Raw genomic sequence first — 22,197 nt, forward strand, 5'->3', positions numbered from 1 at the left:
AATTATGTTCAACTAATCATCTGTGTTAAATGTTATTCCATCTGTCCTGGTCATTTCTCAACCTTTTGTATACATTATTTTTTTAACACGTTTTTTAAGACTTGTTTAAAATATAGCTCCGTAATATTTTTTTAAATTCTTTTTCCCCTGAATAAAAGTTTGATATTTAAACTTTTAATTAAAAGAAAAATTTTAAAAAGATAAATTATGTTTTATAAGAATCTCGAAATACGTGCAAATAATGAACGCATACACATGACTGGGAGTCTGGGACGGAGAACGGAGGAAGTATATAAACACATAGCCGGACGGGATAGTACTGCCCCTTAAAAGGCTTCAAGAATTCCGACGATAACTCGGAAGCTGTGTCCAGGTGATTGCTGCCCGATAGTCTTGAAAGGGATAAACGGGTACAGACATAACTTTGGTAGCAGTGCGTGTTTGCATGGATTTTTAGTCCGGATTTTAATTCATTTTGGAATTTAAACCGTAAAAAATTTGTTTGTGTAATTAGTTAAGGTGACTTAAAATTAAAACAAGTCGGTGAATGATTTAAAATCAAAAATTGGTATAATGCATTTTTTCAATCAGCTTATTTATTTTTATGATTTGTTTATGAAATTCAATTTCAACACTAAATAAATAAATTATCAAATTTATTATTTTTTTGATAATTCGTAAATTATATATAATATAAAATTACTTTAAATGAACACTTACCACATTAAATCAATATACTTATATAAAGGAGAAGCGAGGTGCGTGTAGGTGGCGCCTTTCACATCGCTCCGTTCTATTTTTCTAATTTTCTAAAATTTTTGGTATAAAAGAGAAGCGAGATGCGTGTAGGTGGCGCCTTTCACATCGCTCCGTTCTATTTTTCTAATTTTCTAAAATTTTTGGAAGAAAAATATCAAAAATTAGAACTACCTTTATTAATTTCGGATATATTAGAAGTAAGTTTCAGGATCTCTTTTTTGTTTCAAATTGTTTATGGAATATATTAGCTTGAAAGTTTTAATCTGATTTTGTTTCTATATAAAGGATAAGCGATATAATTATTTTTTTAGTTTTAGATATATTAGGAGCAAGTTTGTTAAAAATTTCAATCTGCTTTCGTTTCTATGTAAAGGAGAAGCGAGGGGCGTGTAGGTGGCGCCTCTCACATTGCTCTGTTATATTTTTCTAATTTTCTGGAATTTTCGGATGAAAAATATCAAAAATTAGAACTACTTTTTTTAGTTTCGGATGTATTAGAAGCAAGTTTCAGAATCTGATTTTGTTTCAGATTATTTATGGAATATAGCAGCTTGAAAGTTTTAATCTGATTTTGTTTCAGATTATTTAATTATGGGAGAGAGTAGCACACAAGTCTCTCTGCATCTATAAATACCCTTATAGGTTGTATGGTTTTGTATCATCTAAACACAACATACTCTCTCTCACTACCACAATCCTACCTCTCTCTATGGTGGTAGTTCTCTTACTCGATTTCTAACTCGGTGGTGCCGTTCTTCTTCAACGATAAGTGAAGGCTGTTTATACTGTAATAAAAAATATATAAGTTGTTGCAAGTAAAGAACCACTAGGTGGGAGTCGACAAATCCAAACAAGGGAGAAGAATGTAGTCTTGACATGATATTGATAAATGATATCAATAAATTAACTATTAGTGATGTATGTTTGTTAATTATTCTTTTATAATATTTGTTTTGTTCATCGAACATGTTTGTTGTTGTTAATTTTTATATGATTTGCTTTGTATACAGGAAAATATTATTCATGCATTATCTGTTTGTTCCGTTCAAGTCACTTTCAAGTGAAGGCTGTTTATACAATATTAAAAAATAAAGATTGTTACACGCAAGGGTAGTTATACAGACCGCTATCTCACGGATTTAAGTTAGTGCACAATCAATCCCAAAAAATTGGAGTAATGTGAGAACATGATTACTTTTCAAAAAAAAAACACATATAAAATTAAGATTCATTGTGCTTTAAATTGTTAATTACGTGTAGAAAGTTATTTTCATTTTTTCACCATGAATTACAGTCCAAATTTTGCAATTTTATATATTAGTATTGGTATTACATCATAATTTTTATAATATAAAATTTATTTTATCCTACAAATATTAATTTTCAATCATTAATATACTTTTTTATAGACAGCCACAAAATTATTGTATTCTACAAGTATAAATACTGAATCATAAATATAATTTTTATAGGCCGCCGCAACGCGCGGGTTCTCAACTAGTTATTATAAATGATGAGATAATTTTGAATTTGTCCAAACGGATAAATTCGCAAGAATTCGTGTTCCAAAGACTCTAACACATGATTATAGCGTCGAATACGATCTAATACCAATTCATAATATTGTATTAGAATTTAAGTGCAAAATATGCAACTACTTGAACAATTTTCATATAGCTAACAAAAGAAAACGAGTACAATTTTTGAAAAATGGTGAGTCGATCATGGCCACTGTTTTCGTTATATATTTAGTGTCAAAAGCTCGAGTTGAATAAATTTGTCTCACTTTATTGTTGAACTTGTAGGACACATTTCTGGGTGAAAGCTTGGTGACTCGGTTCCCTTCGGATGGACAGGATAGAATAGGATATCAGCACGTTTTATTGGCATGACACGTGTGCACACGTATTTTATATTTTTCCATTACAATTCAATACTAACAATGTTGGATGTTAATTTATCGTTTACTTCATCAATTGTATGAATCCAAAGGAGGTGCATGTTTTAAATCACGACAATCATCCATCCGTCCCCTAGTTACAATTATCAAATTAATCAAATGACGGCGAAAATACTTTTTAACTCGAGTTCTTTCCTGTACTGGATTCAAATACTATATTAATGAGCAGCATATTTAAATTTAAAATGTTAAAATTTTGGAAAAATACAAGATGTACACTCCAATAAAAATCCAGTTCGAATTTCTTATTTTAAAGAAGTACGAACTGCCGTTCAAATGCAAAAAAATAGAATTTTATAAATTCAAGTCCGAGAATTTTAAATTATTGAAGATTTAAGAGGCGTTTGATTCATGTTTAGCAAATTTGGGTAAATGGAATCGGAACCCAAATTCATATGTTAGTGCTGGATTAGCTATTTATCGTATTGAGTGAGAACCTTGATCTATTTGAAAGATAAATCACACATCTTAAATGCTCATTCTCATACCTTATTATCGTATACTTCATTCTAATCCCATATTCTCTCATTTTGGCTCCCACTTTTAGTTCATCGACTTGCGAGAGAGATGCAAGTATAATTTCTTTTAAGGGTTTGTCTAGTGTGTGCCCATGGGCACACATTATACACTAAAATTGATGGTTTTGGTGGATTTTGATTGGTGGACTTGATGTAAATGCAGGAGGGCCATCTTTATTTATGATTAAGTGACCAATAAAAATGCACCAAACTCATAGGAGTTAGTGCTTATTGTGTGCCCATGGGCACACCATAGAAAAACCGTTCTTTTAAAGTTTAAGTTGTCTCAAATTCTGATATCGCGTATCCGTCCTCTCACATTTTGATGCGAGGCTTTTGTGATTTGGATGCTTAACGGCAAAAGTACAGGCCCATGTGCACATGACATTCGAATGTTGATATGTTTTGATTTGTATTCACAAATGGTAAGTACGTGATCTTCATTTTTCTCAGCATTACATTACGGCGATTGCCATTTTAAATTGTCGGGCACACGTGAAGTTGTCGTGCACATATCTTTTTTGCTCAACCTTCTTTTCCACCGTAAATCGAATAAAATGAGGCTGTTTGAACAATGATTAAAAATAGTGAGTTTTTGTTTAAATTAAAAAAATAGATTAGATGTAAGAATTTAAAAAATTAATAAAATGTTTGAAAAAAAAAATAGAAGTTTTGAGACAAAAAGTAGCATTCTTAACTTGTTAAAAATACTTCTACTTATTTCTACAAACAGATCAAGAAAATCAAAAAGACAAAAACAACTTCTGCTTTCTCAAAACAAACGGTATTCGAATCCAGACGATTCAGCTCGGGATCTTAGACCTCAAGCTAGGACACTCAATAGTTTTGATCTTATTTATAATTAGTGTTTAAATTCTGCTCTTTCGGGAAACAGTTTTAAAAGAAAAAATTTATTAATAAAAACTGTTTTTAAATTTATCAAAATTTTTTTTAACACATTTTCATAGAAAAATTATTATTATCTATAGCAGTAATATTAACTGAAAATGAAAACGAAAACCGACTTACTAAATTTTTGTTTTATTTATAATTAGTGCTTAAATTCTTAATGTCGCTGAATAGAACATTAAATCACAACTAGCACGTATATGTTTTGGTTTCTTGAACCATGGATATAACATAAATCACGAGCGCGCCTAACCCGTGTACGTATTTTTCGCATACTTAAAGCGACTTTGCGAAAACAATGTGATTTAATTCTTGAAAGATCAGCACCGTTGAGATTTATAATTGCAAAAAGTTTAGCATGTTTGTGTTTGAAGAATAAAAAACTAGCTTATTATATACTTAAAGTCAGAATCGAATTACATCACCATTGCGATCAATTGGCTGATTAGTATCACTGTTATCTTTTTAACCATTTTTCTGTATGTCATAAAGTCAGCAGGGAGAGGAATGAAAGCAAACATTAATATTGATTTCATTCGGAGACGGCATGAATGTAACATGGTGCCTAGATCTGATTATAACTTATAATACATTTTGCTCATGTTATTTGAAATAATTTCTAACAAAAAATGTTATTTTTAAATAAAAATTGATATAAAATTATAATATATATTATTATATTATTAGAATTTTAACGGATGAATATATCAATTAAAAAATGATTCATATTATTATAAGTATCAAATTTAAGAATTTATCAAAAATATCCATTTTCTGAGTTTTTTGCGACTTTATTATTTGCTAAAATGCTGATTTTTTAGAAGATTTTTACAAAAATACGATTTGTAATTAGACGCAATCATATGCAATTAAGTTAATTGACTCCGCATAAATTACAAATATGAATCTGGTTGTAAGTATGATTGAATGTGGTTATAACTTGTTGCATACACGATTTTTACAAATATTTTTAAAAAATTTGTATTTTTATAAAATATTTGAAAAAAACTGTAGTATTTTTATAAAAATTATTTTGAAGTTGAATATTTATGAAAAAACCTCAAACTTTTTAGCACAATTAGATAAAGAATTTATCTTCATATTTTATTTCAAATCATTTTTTCTGACTCACACTCGTTCGAAATTTATTATTTTTTGAAGCAAATATCAATTTGCAACTTACAAACTTCCTTGCTGAAGAAAATATTCCGCACCAAACTTCTGAACACAAAACATGTGACATGCTTAAGCCACTCCATTACATCCGTGTTCAGCAATTAAGCAACAATACACTATGCGTGGAAACTGTCCGATTCGCAGTGTCCGATGTGTTCAACTAAATTCCAAGTCCTTTGCTCGATAAACTTCGATAGATTTGAAAGAATATGTTCTGTCTATTTAATTTATCTTATTTTATAATAGAAAAAATTCATTTATTTATTTAAAAATATAAAAATGGATATTTATTAAAAACTAAAATCGTTTATTATTACAAATAATACGTATTAAATATTTTAAAAATATTATATATATGTATATATATGTATATATATTTTTCTCGAAATAAATCTTGCAAGACAATTGCGGACATCTGCAACATACCAAAGGACATGTCCATATCTTCGTTGCACTTTTAATATCACCGCTTTGTTCTGTTTTGTCGACCATATCTTCATCTGTCGACACATTAGCACATTTAATTGCATTTACACGAGTAGACAAAATATTTACCCTTTTTTTAATTCAAATAAGTCACAAAAATAGTACAATATATTATGAGGAGAAAGAATGAAACACGAAACCTTAGAAGTTTAGAACCTCGTTGGCTAGAGACAAAAATAATGTGCTTCTGCCAGGAGGGATGCATAAAAATCTGTTCGGACCACGTTAAGATCGACAAAAAAATACGGATTTTTTCAAAGCAGACCGGGCCTGGTTTTTTAAAAAATCGGGCTAGGACGGACCTTTTTTAAAAATACTAAAGTCCGGTTTACTTATAAAATATCCGGATCTTTCAAAATTCCGGATAAAATCCAGTTTTTCTTTAAAAAATTAGGCTTATTTTAGAACCTCGGACCGGGCCGGATTTTTTTTCAAATCGGGTTTTTCAAAATTTTCCCCATCGGATTTCAGATTTTAAATTTTCTCAACATCTCTAAAACTTGGAGCATTTAAACTCGTTATGTGTTTTTAAAATAGATTCAATATATAGTGGATTATATTATACAAAATTTATAAATATTTGCTGTGATTTTCATTAATTTTATACAAATAACGCTTAATAAGATTAGATTACTTTTGATATAAATAGCGGTTGATCAGGACAAAACTAGACAAAAAAATGATTTCCAATAAATTGGACAAAAATTAATTAGTTATATATTTAAAATATTTAAAAAGTTTCATATATAGAGAGAGAATAATTTTTTGATAAAAAAATATGAAAAATAACTCAAATCACGTCATTTAATATTTACAAAAATATTTCGAGAATAGAATTATATTTACAAAAATATTTCGAGAATAGAATTACTCAATTTTTCTTGCTTTGAGTATGCATATCTTTGATGAAAGGGATCGACACTGTAGAATAAGATGATTCCAACTTGCATCTCCCACCATTAGACCCGTTAGCTAAAATCCTTGTTGTTATACCAAAAATAAAAATTATAATTAATGATTTCAAAAATTCACGCTCCAACCATCTCCACCTGTTATAATCAACCTACTATGAATGGTTATATTTTTCGATCTACAGGTCTGTAAAAAAATTTGTAGGAAGATTACACATCACTTACTACCATATTAAAGTGATATATTCTATTTATAATAATTCAAAATATTAATAACATACTATTTTTAAATTATAACCAACTAATATAGCCAATATCATCGAAGCAAAATGTCTTACAAATTCAGCAAATTTTACATAATGTTTTACAAGTCTAATTTAACCAAAAATTATAGTCTAACACGGTTGGAGAGACTTTTATAATCGAAATGCTCCACGGTTGCGAATAAAAATTCGCACGAACAGAAAAGCTAAAAAGATGTCCCCCGAAAAACAAAAAGTAAGCACAACCCAACTGTTGTTGTATGTAAAGAGAAACAGCTATACAAGCTAAAAATAGAAAGTGACTGTCCCCACGACGAGGAACAGTTGAAAGTTGAAACAGCAAAGAGGCGACCTAGTAGGTGTAGCTGCCTAGCTGGTTGGTTGGCCGCTAGTAGCTTTCATGCTCATTTATGTTTTATTGCATCATCGTACTGTTTTCTTCTTTTATTTTTTCTCATTTTGAACTTTTGTGTAAAAATTAAACTAATACTACATTTTTACTGTTTAATAGTAATACATTAGATACTTTGTTAGCCGGAGAATTGTATACGTTTGAAAGTGAGGGTTCATCACTTATTATAAGAATCTAGAAATAATGATTGATAAATTTTTTGATTACTTTTTTCCTGAATAAATATATAGTGTTCAAATTTTTATTTGAAAACAAATATTTTAAAAATAAATTATAGGACTATATTTTATAAAAATTTTAAAATATACATTAAATAATATAATAATAGTATATTTAAAATATTCAGAGGACTGTTTAATGTGGATTTTATGGATTCCAAATATACATAAGTAGAATCCAAATGTTTGATAGAGATTATCATTCACTCCTTATTTAAAATTTAATGTTATTCTGTTAAGATTTGAATATTTTACGACATTCAAAATATAAAGTAATCTCTTAGTATTGGAAAAACAACTGTAAATCAGAAATTCTGTTAAATTTGTATAAAATTCTACATCATTATAATTTTCTGGACTTTCTCACGTCCAAATTGAATCTATCATTTCTATATAGAAAACAGAGTACATGACTTTACATAAAATATTTTACTCCCTCCGTCCCAGTCATTTGTATACAAATGGCTGGGACACGGAGACCAAGAAATTGGGTAAGAAATGAGTAAAGTTAGATGAAAAGTGGGTATAGTGGTGGGACCCATTTATATTTAATAATAGATTTGAGATAGTGGAGGAAATTAGTGGGTGTAATAGTGTTTATATTATTATAAAATGGAGATAGTGGAAGAAAGTTGTTGGTGTAATGATTTTTTTATATTATAAAAGTTTACTACTTTTGGAATGTATACAATTGATAGGACGTCCCCAAAAGGAAACTGTATACAATTATTCGGACAGAGAGAGTAATATTCCACAATGGGTTCTTGATCCCAAAATGCCAGTATATTACACAAAGAAATAAATCTGTAACAAAAGCAACAGGGGACAATCAGCGCCCACCAATACAAATTTAAAGATGTTTATGGTAAAGTTCTGACCGTGTCTTCCAGAAGAAGTCAGCGAAGCAAATCAAATCGATTAGCCAAATCATCATTATTATATTTATATTAGAATTAAATATTAATTGTTACAATCCACCATCATCAATCACTTGAAATTTGATCAAACTTTAGCTGCTAATATAATGGGACCGGGACCGTTTGAGCAAACTTAAAAAAAGTGATTTCATGCTTAAAGTAAAGAAGTGGATTAAAAGTGAGAAATAAATAAGTTAAATAAAGTGTTTGGAAAAGAAGTGGAAGAGCTGTAAGAGAGAAGTTTTTTAAAAATGCTTCTACTTCTTTAGAGCATCTCCAAGAGCCTCCTAGTTGGCTCTTAAATATAATATAAAAAATTGGGCTCTTAGTGATTTAGTACAAAGTTAAGAGCATGAACTCCAACAATGCTCTCTATATTTTCTTCTCTATATCATATTTTATTCATGTTGGGCTCCACTAAAACAAAGATCCAAATTCAAAAGTGATGATGAATCGGAGGGAAAGAGTTTTTTATTGATAAAAATGAGTTAAGAGCCAAGTTGTGGCTCCTAAAAGAGAGGAGAGAGAATGAGCTCTTAACTTTTTGAAGAGCCTCTAAGAGTCTCTTGGAGCTTTAATTTATGCATGCCTCTTTATTTTTTCACTTAAGAGCTTGAATAGAGAGCCTCTTCGAGATGCTCTTAGACACACGGGTCAAGAAAAGCAGAACCCAAAATCGGCTTCTACTTCCTCTAAACAAACACCCCCAATAATTTGATTAATTTACATGGCTAGGCTAAAGCCAATTAAATAATCCTGGCGGTGAGATGTGCGAAAGTCGCTCAAAACATAAGGTATTAATTAGGGTGATATGATAAAATATTTCTTTGCCTTTTAATATTATTCCATTTCTTGGTAAAATATAAAAATCTAGGAAATTTCTGAAATATACCCCCATTTTAAAATATTTATTGCAATAATACGATATTTCTGCAAATATTGCAGATTTAGGGGCTGTTTGGTTAAGTTTAAAAGAAGTTATTTATTGCTTAAAATAGAGAAGTGAATTATAAGTGATAAGTAGACATAACTTATAAGTTTTTAAAGTGTTTGGATAATGTGAATAATAAATCGGTGAAGATTTTGGTAATTTAAATTTATAAGTATATTCAATTTAACAAGTTATTTAATAAATGATATTGATAAATATATATAATTAATTACATATCTGGAATGTAAAAGAAATATATTAAATATTTTAATCAAATTAATGAGAAGTCAAAGCTGGACAAGAAGTTAGAACTTGGAGCTTCTTTTTTTTTTTTCCCCTCTTTTCTTTGTTAAAAAGTCCTATAGAAGTGAGAGAACTTTTTTGCCAAACAGTCATTTAAGAAGCTGAACCCGACTTCTATCAAAAAAAGCGCTTCCTGTGGATATCCAAACACCCGCTTATTGTTTTCTTCCTAACATAAGTCAAAACTTGCAGATATACGGTTTTATTATCCGTTTCTCACTCCTCCCGATGTCCCCTCTTTTCTTTCACTCTTTCTCTCACAATCATATCTCTCAAGTTCTTCCCCCACTCTCTCACCTCTATTATGACCGTTTCAAAATTAATTTCTGTTTCGAATATTTTATCTTCCTCTCTGCACCTTCCGCCGTTAACTCGCTGGAGTTAGACGGCCAAAATGGCACGGTGTTGGGGAGAGTAATTGTTTGTGAGGATGGCTCGAAAGAGGTTAGGTTGGTGTTGTGATATTTGGGGTGTGGTTGATCGTGTTGTGTTGGGTTTGAGCAGATCAAAGTATATAGAGATGTGTTGTGGGCTGGTGATGGCGGTGAGTAGCAGGTGTTTAAGGTTCGAGGATGGTTGATTTTGTAATTGTTTTTGGTTATTGTTATTGGTCCGGGGCATTATTTTTAGTCATTTGCAACTGGTTGCAACTTATTATGCAACTATATAAAATTTTTAATTTTTTTAAAATTGCATTTGTGGTTGCATATATGATTGCTAGCATTACATATGTAACTTTCATATTTTTGCAAATATTTTTGAAATATAGCATTTTTGCAATTTATTTAAAAAAATGACAATATTTTTACAAATATTCGTTTAGACTTATGTATTTATGAAAAAAGCCCTTTTATATGATATATCTTAAAAATATGATATTATTACTTCAAGTTGATATTAGTAGAATGAATATAATATTTTAATATTTTAATAGGTGATATGATATCTTATTATAAATTTTTGAGTTTTAATAAATATAACCAAAATCAAGAGGTTGAAGTTTATACCAGTGAAGTTGTGAAATTTATATTTATTATTTATAAATTTTATTTTTGATATAATAATCAGACTTTTAGCTAATGTTTTGTATAGTTGAAGATACTCTAATATTGGTTATATTTTTTAAACTTTCATCGACATGTTATGTAAATTTCAAGTTTTGATGATCAGAATTTAACATGCTATCTTACTATTTTAGCTTAACATAATTCTTATACATTATTATAGCCTGCTGCTTTACTTGTCTAATCCAGTGGTGTAGAGATTTATATATAACATATTTATAGCAAGCTATTTCCAAACAGTAAGTTACGACAGAGTCCTACCAGAAACGGAACCTCTCATTGTTTACTAGTTGTCAACTTCAAAATGGATTAGGATATAAAGTGTACGTTTTCTAATTAATATATGAGTTAAGTATACATATATTAAGCTCAGGTTTTTTAATAGAAACGTTTTTCTAAAATTTAGGAGGTTGTTAATGCTTACAAAACAAACTCTTTCCTAAAACAACCTCTTATCCCATAATTATGGGGACGGATGCTTAAACGTTTTTATATACTCAGTATCCTATCTCTATGGATTATAAACGTTGGAATACAAAACGTCCATGGAGGTTTAAACCAATATAGCTGTTATATTCTTCCATATATAAATGACTGATTATTTTCAAATAATAGTTAACAACTCACGATCTTGAAAACCTCTTCAATCTCTACTGAGATTTTATTGTGTACTTGATTCATATCTAGTTAAAAGAACTAAGTTTGAGTTGTAAACATCTTTTATATTGTATTCTAAAGATTGTAAGTGTTAGTCATTAAAGCTAGCGGAGGTTCTCGGATAAACCACTTGGGGAACACTCTCATGGAACTAACGTCCATGGAGGTTTAAACCAATGTAGCCGTTATATTCTTCCATATATAAACAACCGACTGTTTTCAAGTAATAGTTAACAACTCACGATCTTGAAAACCTCTTTAATCTGTACTAAGCTTTTGTTGTGTACTCGATTCATATCTAGTTAGAGAACTTGGGTTGTAAACATTTTTTATAGTGTATTTGAAAAATTGTAAGTGTTAGCCAATAAAGCTAGCGGGAGTTCTTGGATAAAAACAAATGAGAAGTCTAGATAGTATTAGCCACACTTGGTCTGAGGAGCACATAGTTCAAGAAACAAGAAGAATTCAAGGAGGGAAGCTCAGGTAATTCAAGAGTTCGAGAACAGGTTGCATAAAAGACGATAGTGACGAGCTGTTTACTATTTGTTCAAGATTTCAGCAAGCTGCTTTAAGTGACTGGGAAGGGGGGTATATATTAATCTGAATTGTTGGTATTTTCAGTGATAATATATTTTTTTACCAAGTTGGTAAGGGACCAGGACGTAGACCATTAGATATAGGGGTCGAACTTGATTAAGATTTACATTTTTGCACTTGACAGTTTTACTATTGCTAGCATGGTAGCCTGCTATAATCACTTCTTAACTGAAAACAATAAACTGAAATACTCGGTAATAATTTAAAATTGACATTATTAGCCTAACATATTCACCCCCTCTTGATGTACTTTAGCAAGTAATCCCCTCACCCGTTCAAAATAAATTCCATTACATATACTAGCAAGTAATCCCGAAATAAGCACTATTACTAAAGTAAAACACATATTTCCGATAATAATGATCAAGAAAACGTAATGGTAACTTTGTATAGAAAATAGCATCTTTTCCACTTTTGAAACATGCATTCCCGCACCAAGGCCAGAGTATTGGAAATCATTATATTTTATAGCTTTGAAGATCATCATCTTCTTGGAAAGTAAAGCCGAGGAGTATATTTTCCACCTTTGACATAGACTTTGTTTTCTTAATTATATAAGATCCAATATACAAGGTAAGATCTACTTTAATCAAAGCATCTTCAACAATCTGAATTTTTAACTAAAATTCAGTACCACATTCGTCTCATTTTAACTGCTTTTGATTTTTTTTACACATATTTTAAGTTGTTAAAAAAATCACATCTAAAGATGATTATCCTTTATAAAATTTATATCAAATAAATTTTTTACACCTTAATATACGTGTCAAAAAGTTAAATATCAGTTAAAATGAAATAAAGAAGTAATATGTATTAAAAATAAAAAATATAGAAATAATGTAGAGAAAATCTCAACTCTAATAATAGATTATTCTTCTTTATAAATATAACCAACTTATAGATATCTTAAAAAAAAAAAAAATACCAACTTGTGGATGATGATTGTATATTTCGAATCTTTACGGACTAGTAAGAATCCGTAAAAAGATGATATTTTTTATTGGTGAAGATTTTTATACATATAGAGAATCATTAATAAAATCGGAGTTAATAAAAATTTACCACCTAATCAAAAAATAGTTGTTATATTCAGGAGCATACATTAAAAAATCCGAATCAAGTAAAAACACTTTTTGTATTCAATTTTCACCCACGTTCGTTCCTTAGTAAATTAAGAGCTTAGAATACAAAAAAATATATTAACATCACTTATAATATGATTAAGTATATTGTAATATAAATGGCATTATATGTGACATTGATATGATATCTAGTCACGTATTAAAAGTTTATTTGTAAAATATTTTACCAAATAATGTGGCAGACATACGGTTATTTTCAGTTGGATGATTGATGTGCATATATGTGTTCTTATTATCATCAATGGTTTTTCTATGATGTGCTCATATGGTGTGCTCATGGACATACGATAGACGCTAACTTTTATGAATTTGGTGCGCTTTTATTGATAATCTAATCATAAATATAGATGGACCCCAGCATTTATACCAATTCTATCAATAAAAATCTACCAAATTCACGTGGCAAAAAAAAAATAAAATCTACCCAATTCATCAAATTTAGTGTTTATTGTGTGTTCTTGGGCACACATTAGAAAGACTTTATTATTAGTGTGGGAGAAACCAACCATATATTACCATTTGGATTTAGGAAAAAAAAACTGAGAATATTTTTGGGATATCTAACATTTTTTTATCGAGATATCTAGTCATGTTATTTGATGGTCTCAATAATTTTGTATTAAGAATTGAAGTATTTTCTAGATATTTAACAAAATCTGTTTTCTGCAAAAGTATTTATTGTTGAGAAGATCTTATTCATGGAAAAATTTAATTTTAATACAATCTTCGAGATATCAGAGTTGACTAAATACGAGATTTGGCTAACCACTTTTCTACTCATATATATGCAGTAGTAGTATATCATAAACCTCAACGAGAAAATACAGTAGAGATTAAGGCAACAAGTGCAGTACTTTATTACAGCTTATCCAGTGATTATACAACCTTCTTCCAAATCTCTCCTGACACCATCCACTGACACAATCACATACATATTACACACACATTATCTCTCTCCCTCTCTCATCTCTCCCATATCTCTCTCTACTACTTGTATAATCTCTCTCTCTCACACATATCTCTCTCTTGTCTTTTATATCTCTCCGGCTAAACTCCAACCCCCAGAAAAAGCCCCTTTGACTTTTTTCTCACCACCCCATATCATTTTTATTCCCAATCATCATCTCCCACCACCACTACACATTCATACACACACAGAGTTCTGTATTTTCCAGCCAGGTAATATATACACAAATATTGATACATAGATATTGAGAAATCTATATTTACCAAGCCCATCTGTCTACTCACTGGATCTGCCCTGATCAGCTCCCTCCTTCATTCTCCGGCGAGGCCTTGTTTTCCGGCAAGGTGGTCTGTCTCTTTACTGGTCAGTGTTATTTTATTTTATTTTTATTTTTTATTTGAAAATTTGGTGTTTTTTAATACCCCATTAATGTTTTCAACTGTCTCCATTTATTAGGTTCTGTGCTGTTAAGCTGTTTCCATGTATAGATAAATGTACTGTACTCGTATTTATTAATTTGTTTGTATTGTATATATCTTTAGATATTTATAAGATGTTTTATAAATATACATTAAAGTTATTGTATGCCCTTGAATTCTTTGGCTGTTGTTTAATTTGTAACAGGTAGTTTTTGTTGTATATGTATTTGTTACATTTGATCATGCAATTTGCTTGTGATTATGATCTCTGTTTTTTGCATTTGTGTTGATGATTTTTATATTTTGTGTTATTGAGAGACATCTAGTGTGTGATAAACTGTTGATTTGTTGTACCTGCTTTTGTTTTTCTTCTACGATTTTGTTTTCATGTTTTTAGTTAGTTTCGGGTTTTGTCTTGGAATCATCTGTCGTTTTTTTGGATAATTGTAAGCCTTTTGGTTTGAGATGTTTGTTGGAAAATGTTTGCGGCCAAACTCCAAATGCAAGGAGCCAAAAAACTAAAAATCGAAAGATGTTAGACAGGGATAATGTAAAGACTGCTAGCTAAGATATTCATCTCTGTTTTACAGCCAGCTTAGCGTTCTAGCTTCTATATTGTTTTCTCTGTGTACAAACTTTGATTTTGATGTCATCGGTATGTGAAACTTGCTGGGGTCGTTTACATTAGTGTGTTGATCAATATGTTTCTTGTAATTTGTTCTACTTGAATTGTGGAGATATTAGGGTAAATAATTTTACTTTTTCCAGATGTATCCAGTGAGCAAAAAAGGTATGCCTAATTGAAACGAACAATCTAAAAAATTCCTTTTAGTGGCGTTATTCTTATCAATGATATGTTAATATCAAACAGTATGAGGGCGTATCAGAGATTCATGATCCCTTCTCGTTAATAACCCTGCAAACACACATTTAATTAGTCAATTGAACTGAAATGGGATGACTGGTTTTGAATAGATACAATGATTAAAAGTTGTTCTATAATCTCTGTGTCGGGAAACATTGCCCTGATTTTGTAAACCAATACCTAGGTTTGTTTCTCTTTTACGAATTTTATTTCATGTTTTAGATTAGTTTATGGGGGATTGGGTTCAATCTTTGAATCAACTGTCAAACCTCTATGGATAATTTTAAACCTTTCAGATTTGAGATGTTCAGTGCTAAATCTTTAGGGCCAAACTCTAAATTCAAAGCAATAAAGAGCTAAAAAAGGAAAGAAGATGGTAGTAGGGAGGGGCTGACTAGAAATTTACTTATGATCTTCACCCAGCTTAGTGGTCTGGTTTCTGTGTTGCTGCAAACTTAGATGTAGATGCTATCTGTAATAATGAATCCTGTAACCATCGTTTACATTTGTGTGTTGACTTTTATGTTACTTGTTAGCCTTTCTAGTGAAATGTTGGGACACTAGGGTATATGTTTTTGTTTGTCCGAGTAACTACTATGACCAAAAAAGATATTCTTAGCTGGACAGATGAATCAATAAAAATTCCTTTTAGTGGTGTTCTGACCTATGCTTATTTTCAGAATACATGCCCATGAAATTACTATATGTTACTATCAAACAGGGCGAGGGCGTATCACAGAATCATGATTCTGTTCTGTTAAGAAACCTAGCAAACATGCATTAAAGTACACAATTAAACTGAAACGAAAAGAAATAACTGGACTCCAAATAAATACTTTTATTAGAAGTGTTTCTACGATCTTTGCCTCTGGGATAAAACACTGCTCTATTTTTGTAAACCAATTTGCACATGGCAAATTTTTATATACCTATTGTCTGATTCTGTGATGAAAATTGTCAATTATTAATTGAATGATGTGTTTGCTTCACTGATATGGTATTAGGCAAACAGAGAAATTTTTATTTTGTCATCGTATCAGATTATAATTAATATTTAATATTGTATAACGTCGGAGTAGTAGTAATTATCTGACAGTTGTCCAAAAATGTTATACCAATTATCTTACAGCAGTCTAAAAAAGTGATTCTTGCCAAGAAACCGTTAGGTGGTTAACTACTTTACCTTGCCTTCCTAGTAAGGTAAAACCTTCATGCATAAATTATATTCACATTCTGGACTTGAACTCTTTGTTTCCTCGTATCATAGTAATCTTAATTTCTGCGTCCAGGAAACTTGTTTAGATTAATAATTTTCCCCTCTTTCCCTTTATCCTTCCATGTGTAGTTTGTTCATACTATCGTGCTTGTTTATGTGCAACAATCATAAGGAAGCAAATTATCCATCTGATGACTGCTATTGTTTGAAAAAATGATTTCCATTTAGTAATATCATTCATTATGATGTGTAGGCTACTTGAGCTGGCTCTCTGCTTCAAGTTGGGTTGTTTGCATTGCAGCTGCTAAGAGTTCAGATTCTACAAGAACATGCAAATAATGAATCCTGGTAATGCATTTGATTAATTGATTTTTACATGCACCCTATCCTCATTCTTATACTAGTATATGTTGTTCAATGTGAATACTTTCGTAGCTGTGCTGTTAGGTTAGAAAATTTTTGCAGAGCTCTATGGAAATTGAATGCATTACACAAGGACACAACTAGAAAATTGTTCACAATTCACAAAGAATGTTCTGGGTCAAAAAATATCTTACGTTTCTTTTTTTTTTTTGTTGTTGTCGATCTTTGTACAATTTATAAATAATCAGTATTAGTACTTAAAGAACAGCAATTCTTGTGATGCAGCTCAACCTGAGTCGACAATAAATGATCAGAACGGGATATCCAGTCATCCAAATGGCTATGAGAAAACAGCTCCTGTTTCAGCAGAGCTCAAAACTGAAAATGGCTACAGAAAGTCCCCAGAACATGATGTACATGCGGATGATTTCACCGAATATAGTAAAGAAGTCTCCAAAGATTCAGTTGCTGCTAGTGGGGTGCATGCAGAAAATCTTCTTGCCGACTCAGTTATATATACTGATAAAAACATTTTGGAATCTGACCTGCCAGAGTTGATCGTCTGCTACCAAGATAGCACTTTTCATGATGTCAAGGATATATGTGTGGATGAGGGGATGCCTGCTGAGGACAAGTGCCTGACAGATAATCTTGTGAGTGGAAATAGCACCTTGCCTTCAAAAAATTTCAGGCATACTGATTTAACTGAAGAAGCTGATACTGATATATCGTATGAAGAAGACTTTAAATCTTCGCCGTATAAAGATTTCAGAGAGAATGATTCTGCTGAGGGTGTGGATAAAGGTGAGGATAATTTGGACAAGGATACTGCTTATAATGGTGATTCTTTTCAACAAAAATCTTCTCCAGAATCTAACAAAGATCAGAATTCTGCGAGCTTCCTTATGAGTCAGATTCAGACAGATAAAGAAGAGTTCACCGCAGTTGATAAGACAGATGAAATTGCTTGTAATACTCCTACAAGTCCGATTCAGACAGGTGAATTAGAGTGCAATGCAATTGACAAGACAACTGAAATTGTTCGTGATAGCACGCTTTCAAGTGAAGACCTTTGCGGTGAAACCTCACTTGAATCTCTGCTCAAATCTGCAAAGGGTGGTGAAGATAAGAGCAGCCAACAGTCTGATGAGGTCAGTATTTCTTGTATCCTTTGTTTACCTGATTGTATCAGTTTTCCGGTTTTTATCTTTTTACTACATGTGTGGACAATTCACTTCCAGTAGAATTTATTAGGTGTTCTTTTTCAGAGTTCAGGCACAAAGTTTAAGGAGGTAAAGGTTTGTTGAGTCCAAGGCCGACTTTATTTATTTATTTTTTCCTTCACAATTTAGTGCCTTTAAATATGAAACTCTTTAAAGTTGTATTGTAAAGTGATATCCAGCTATCAAGAGGCACACTTCTGACGGTTAATTAAAAAGAAATGGCCATGATGTTAACTTTAGATCTCTCAGTTTATAGATTATATTGTGTAATATAGCGGGCGTGTAGTGTTAAGCTTAATTGTGCACTTTAAAATTGATTCAGGAACTTGATTCACAGATATCAGGTGCACATGAGAGTCCTGTAAGGACAGAAGCATCAAACAGAAACAGTTTGGATGATCTACTTGACAGCGGGGTTATCTCTTTTAATGTTGAATCTTCGAAACTTTCCCCCATTACCATAGATGAGATTGACAAAACTGCCATTGCACAACAGCTCAAGTCAGAGAAAAAGCTTATTAATGATGATGGGATTTCTGATAGTCGTCTTGTCATCAATGACAAAATTAAACGTGACCAAGGAGAGTCTAGTTTCTCTGTTGCAGGGCCCCTAGCAGATGCAGTTCCTTATTCGGGGCACGTACCATTCTCTGGCAGCATTTCTCTTCGATCTGATAGCAGCACAACCAGCACTAGATCCTTTGCCTTCCCTGTGTAAGTTTCTAGCAAGCCTAAACTTATAGTACTAAATACTAACAACTCTGCTGTTATATAATGAACATAATTAATCTGACCAAAACATTGCTGTTGTGGTACAGATTACCAAATGAATGGAATAGCAGTCCCGTAAGAATGGCGAAAGCTGATCGAAGAAATTATAGGAGGCAGAGAGGATGCTTTTCCAGACTTCTTTGCTGTAGATTCTAAATGCCCCTAATTTATTCGTAGCTTCTTAGTTCAGCTATATACAAGTCACCAAGTACCCGTAAATATATACCTCAATGATCTCTCTTGGTTTGAGTTGATACCTATAGTAGGTTCACAAGACTATTAAAAGTTGTGAGTTGTGATCCTAAGCTTATCTAGAACTTAGTTTTGCATCTTCTTATTTTACATTGGTTTGGGTTTTATGAGGTTTTATTCACCAACTGAAAATTTTCCGAATCATAGATGTTAGTGACATGTGGATGTGGATTATATTATTAGTTTGGACTTGGTTTCAGTCCAGAATCATATAATTTGAGTCAGGTTCGAACTTCAGATAGTCAAGTAATCTTGTCTAGGGCTCTAATCGATAGATTATCGTAGTAATAGTTGGACTTACGGCCGGCCTTAGAGATTCGGATGTTTTTAGGCGAATCTCTTGCCATTTCAATAGGTTTAAAAAGGTTTTGCATAGTTAGATCACTAATATTTATACTATTTATTTCATATAGTTATGTAGAATAATAAATTTATTACATAAATGTATTTATTTTCTATTCAAATGTAGATCTACATTTATGCTATATATATATATATATATATATATATATATATAGGGTCTTGCTCAAATGAGAACTACTCCTGTGGTGAGATATGAGATCTAATCTCACCCACTTATTTAAATACTTTATATTCATCTCTCACCATTCATTTAATATTTTATTATTTCACCAGCTTCTAATTCAACTACTTATCACCTTCAACCACCGCTCACCACCACCGCTGACCACCACCACCATCTCCGGCGACCACCACCACCTCCGGCGACCTTCAGAAAATCACCACCGGCAAACATAAAATCACCATCGGAAAACATAAAATCACCACCGGAAAATTAAAAATCACCGCCATGAAATCAAAAAATAACGCCAGAAAATTAAAATCACCGCACCACCAACATCTACAAACCACCGCCACCACTCCCAAATCTGAAAAAACCACCAACTACAAGACAAAATCACTGCCGGAAAGATAAAATCAGTGCCGAAAAAATGAAAATCACCACCAAAATTAGAATCACTAAAATACAATCACCATCACCAAAAATTCCATCAGATCTCCAAAAAACAAAGTGAAATCACTAAAGCTTAAAACACAAGACAATCAGATAACAACAGCGCTGTAAATAACGCCGGATCGAAGATTAGTATGCAAAAGAGTGTGCATCATCATTCTGTATCTATATTCGAAGATTTACAAACGCAAAATAGCGTCGGGAAGAGCACGGGCGGTAGCGGAAACCAAGGCAGTTCAACAGCGTTGTTTGTAGAGGAAGTAGCGCGGTGTTTTTCCGAGAAAGAGGAGGCGAAGCAGCGAAGGGAGTTAGGTTGCCGGCGCCGGCGGATGGTGGTGGTAGGAGCGGGAGAGAGCGGGGCTGGAGATGAGAGGGGGAGGGGGAGAGAGAGAGAGAGAGAGAGAGGAGAGATCTGATTGTGTGGAAGTGGTGGCTGGGGCACTGCTGGTGCGTGGTGGTGGTGTTGGTGCTGGTGGATGGGTTGGGTAGTGGTGGAGGTGGGTGGGTGGGTGGGTGGGAGGAGAATGAAAGAGATGAATTATAAAATAAGAGTTTAAATGTGTGGTTGTGATTTAATTTGGGGATGAAAATGTGTGGATGAGATTAGATCTCATATCTCATATTAGTCGGGTTCTCATTTGAGCAAGACCCTATATATATATATATAGGGAAGTGCTCAAATACAAACTAAGTTAGTGTACAAACTACAAACTTAATATAAGCCCTTGGATGAATCTAATTCAATGGCCCCGCAGGGGCAACCACACACCAGTTAATATGCACCCTGCCACACATGATCCACAGAATCCCCTCCGTTTTTAATTTGAATTTTCCCGTCAATCGGTGAACTTTTTTTGAAATCCGATTTCACTGTATTTTTGTTCATCTCGCAACGATTAATTTCCATACCATATGTGCTATATTCCGATTTGATTTAGAGACATTTTAATTTTGGTTTGTAGTTTGTACGCTAAGAAGGTTTGTACCAGAGTAAGACCCTATATATATATATATATATATATATATATATATATATATATATATATATATATATATATATAGAGTCCTACTCCAATAGAAACCAAATTAGCCTAAAAACTAAAAACTAGTTTCTGGACAGTTTTTTATCACTATTTTTAACTACAGAAATCACTAATTTGTACATAACATGTCACTAATTTATATATAGCATATTTCACGAATATAAATATATATATATATATATATATACACATATATGCAACGTATATGACCATTATCTTCACCCAAATCGTAATAATGAAACTCTTACCACCATTACCAAACGTTTTTATGACTTGTCACCATTGTCTATCATCACCAATAATCATGTACACTTTCCATCATAACTTACAAAACTAACGACTACTTACCATCATCATACAACTTCTCTTGCGGCTTCCTACCACCAAGAACCTTCCTACGGATGAAATTAATCATCTATAATCGATTATCAATAATTTAGATAAGTAAATTTTCTCAATTTTGATAATAAAAATCGCTGTTTACATACTCTATAAAAACAGTGATTAGTGCAGTATAAATTAGTGATACCCGTAGTTATAAATAGTGGTAGGGAAACTGGTTTCTAGTTTTTATTTTAAGAGTGGTTTCTATTTGATCATGAGCCTATATATATATATATATATATATATATATATATATATATATATATAACTGTTGTGGCACCTCTAAACTGAGTGGTGCCGGCCACTTTACTCAAGGACATGCTGTGGATTGAACTCGGAGCCTGGAATTTGGAAATTTGATTTATACTACCAAGAAACAAACCGATATCAAGTCCTAGAATTTGGAAATCATTTTAAATCATAGGTACTTCTAATCATTTCTGTCAAAAAAACAAAAAAAAAACTTCTAATCATGAAATGTTGTAATTGAATGCC

The 22,197-nt window shown here is 31.7% G+C and overlaps 1 protein-coding gene across 2 annotated transcripts; it reads left to right on the forward strand.

Annotated features, from left to right (window-relative positions):
- Positions 1 to 14,030: 14,030 nt before the first annotated feature.
- On the forward strand, positions 14,031 to 19,406 carry LOC108200575 (uncharacterized). Of its 2 annotated transcripts, XM_064084956.1 has the most exons (6): positions 14,031 to 14,402; positions 14,493 to 14,553; positions 16,944 to 17,038; positions 17,339 to 18,204; positions 18,599 to 18,990; positions 19,095 to 19,406. In XM_064084956.1, exons 3-6 carry the CDS (start codon positions 17,020 to 17,022, stop codon positions 19,201 to 19,203), a joined length of 1,386 nt encoding a protein of 461 aa, XP_063941026.1. In that variant the 5' UTR covers positions 14,031 to 14,402; positions 14,493 to 14,553; positions 16,944 to 17,019; the 3' UTR covers positions 19,204 to 19,406. The 2 variants fall into 2 exon arrangements, with proteins under 2 accessions (XP_063941026.1, XP_017224270.1); XM_017368781.2 differs by having other exon boundaries at positions 14,032 to 14,553; positions 18,614 to 18,990.
- The last annotated feature ends 2,791 nt before the right edge of the window (positions 19,407 to 22,197 follow it).

Source organism: Daucus carota, chromosome 9 (genome assembly GCF_001625215.2).
Source record: "Daucus carota subsp. sativus chromosome 9, DH1 v3.0, whole genome shotgun sequence".
Classification (NCBI taxonomy): Eukaryota; Viridiplantae; Streptophyta; class Magnoliopsida; order Apiales; family Apiaceae; genus Daucus; species Daucus carota.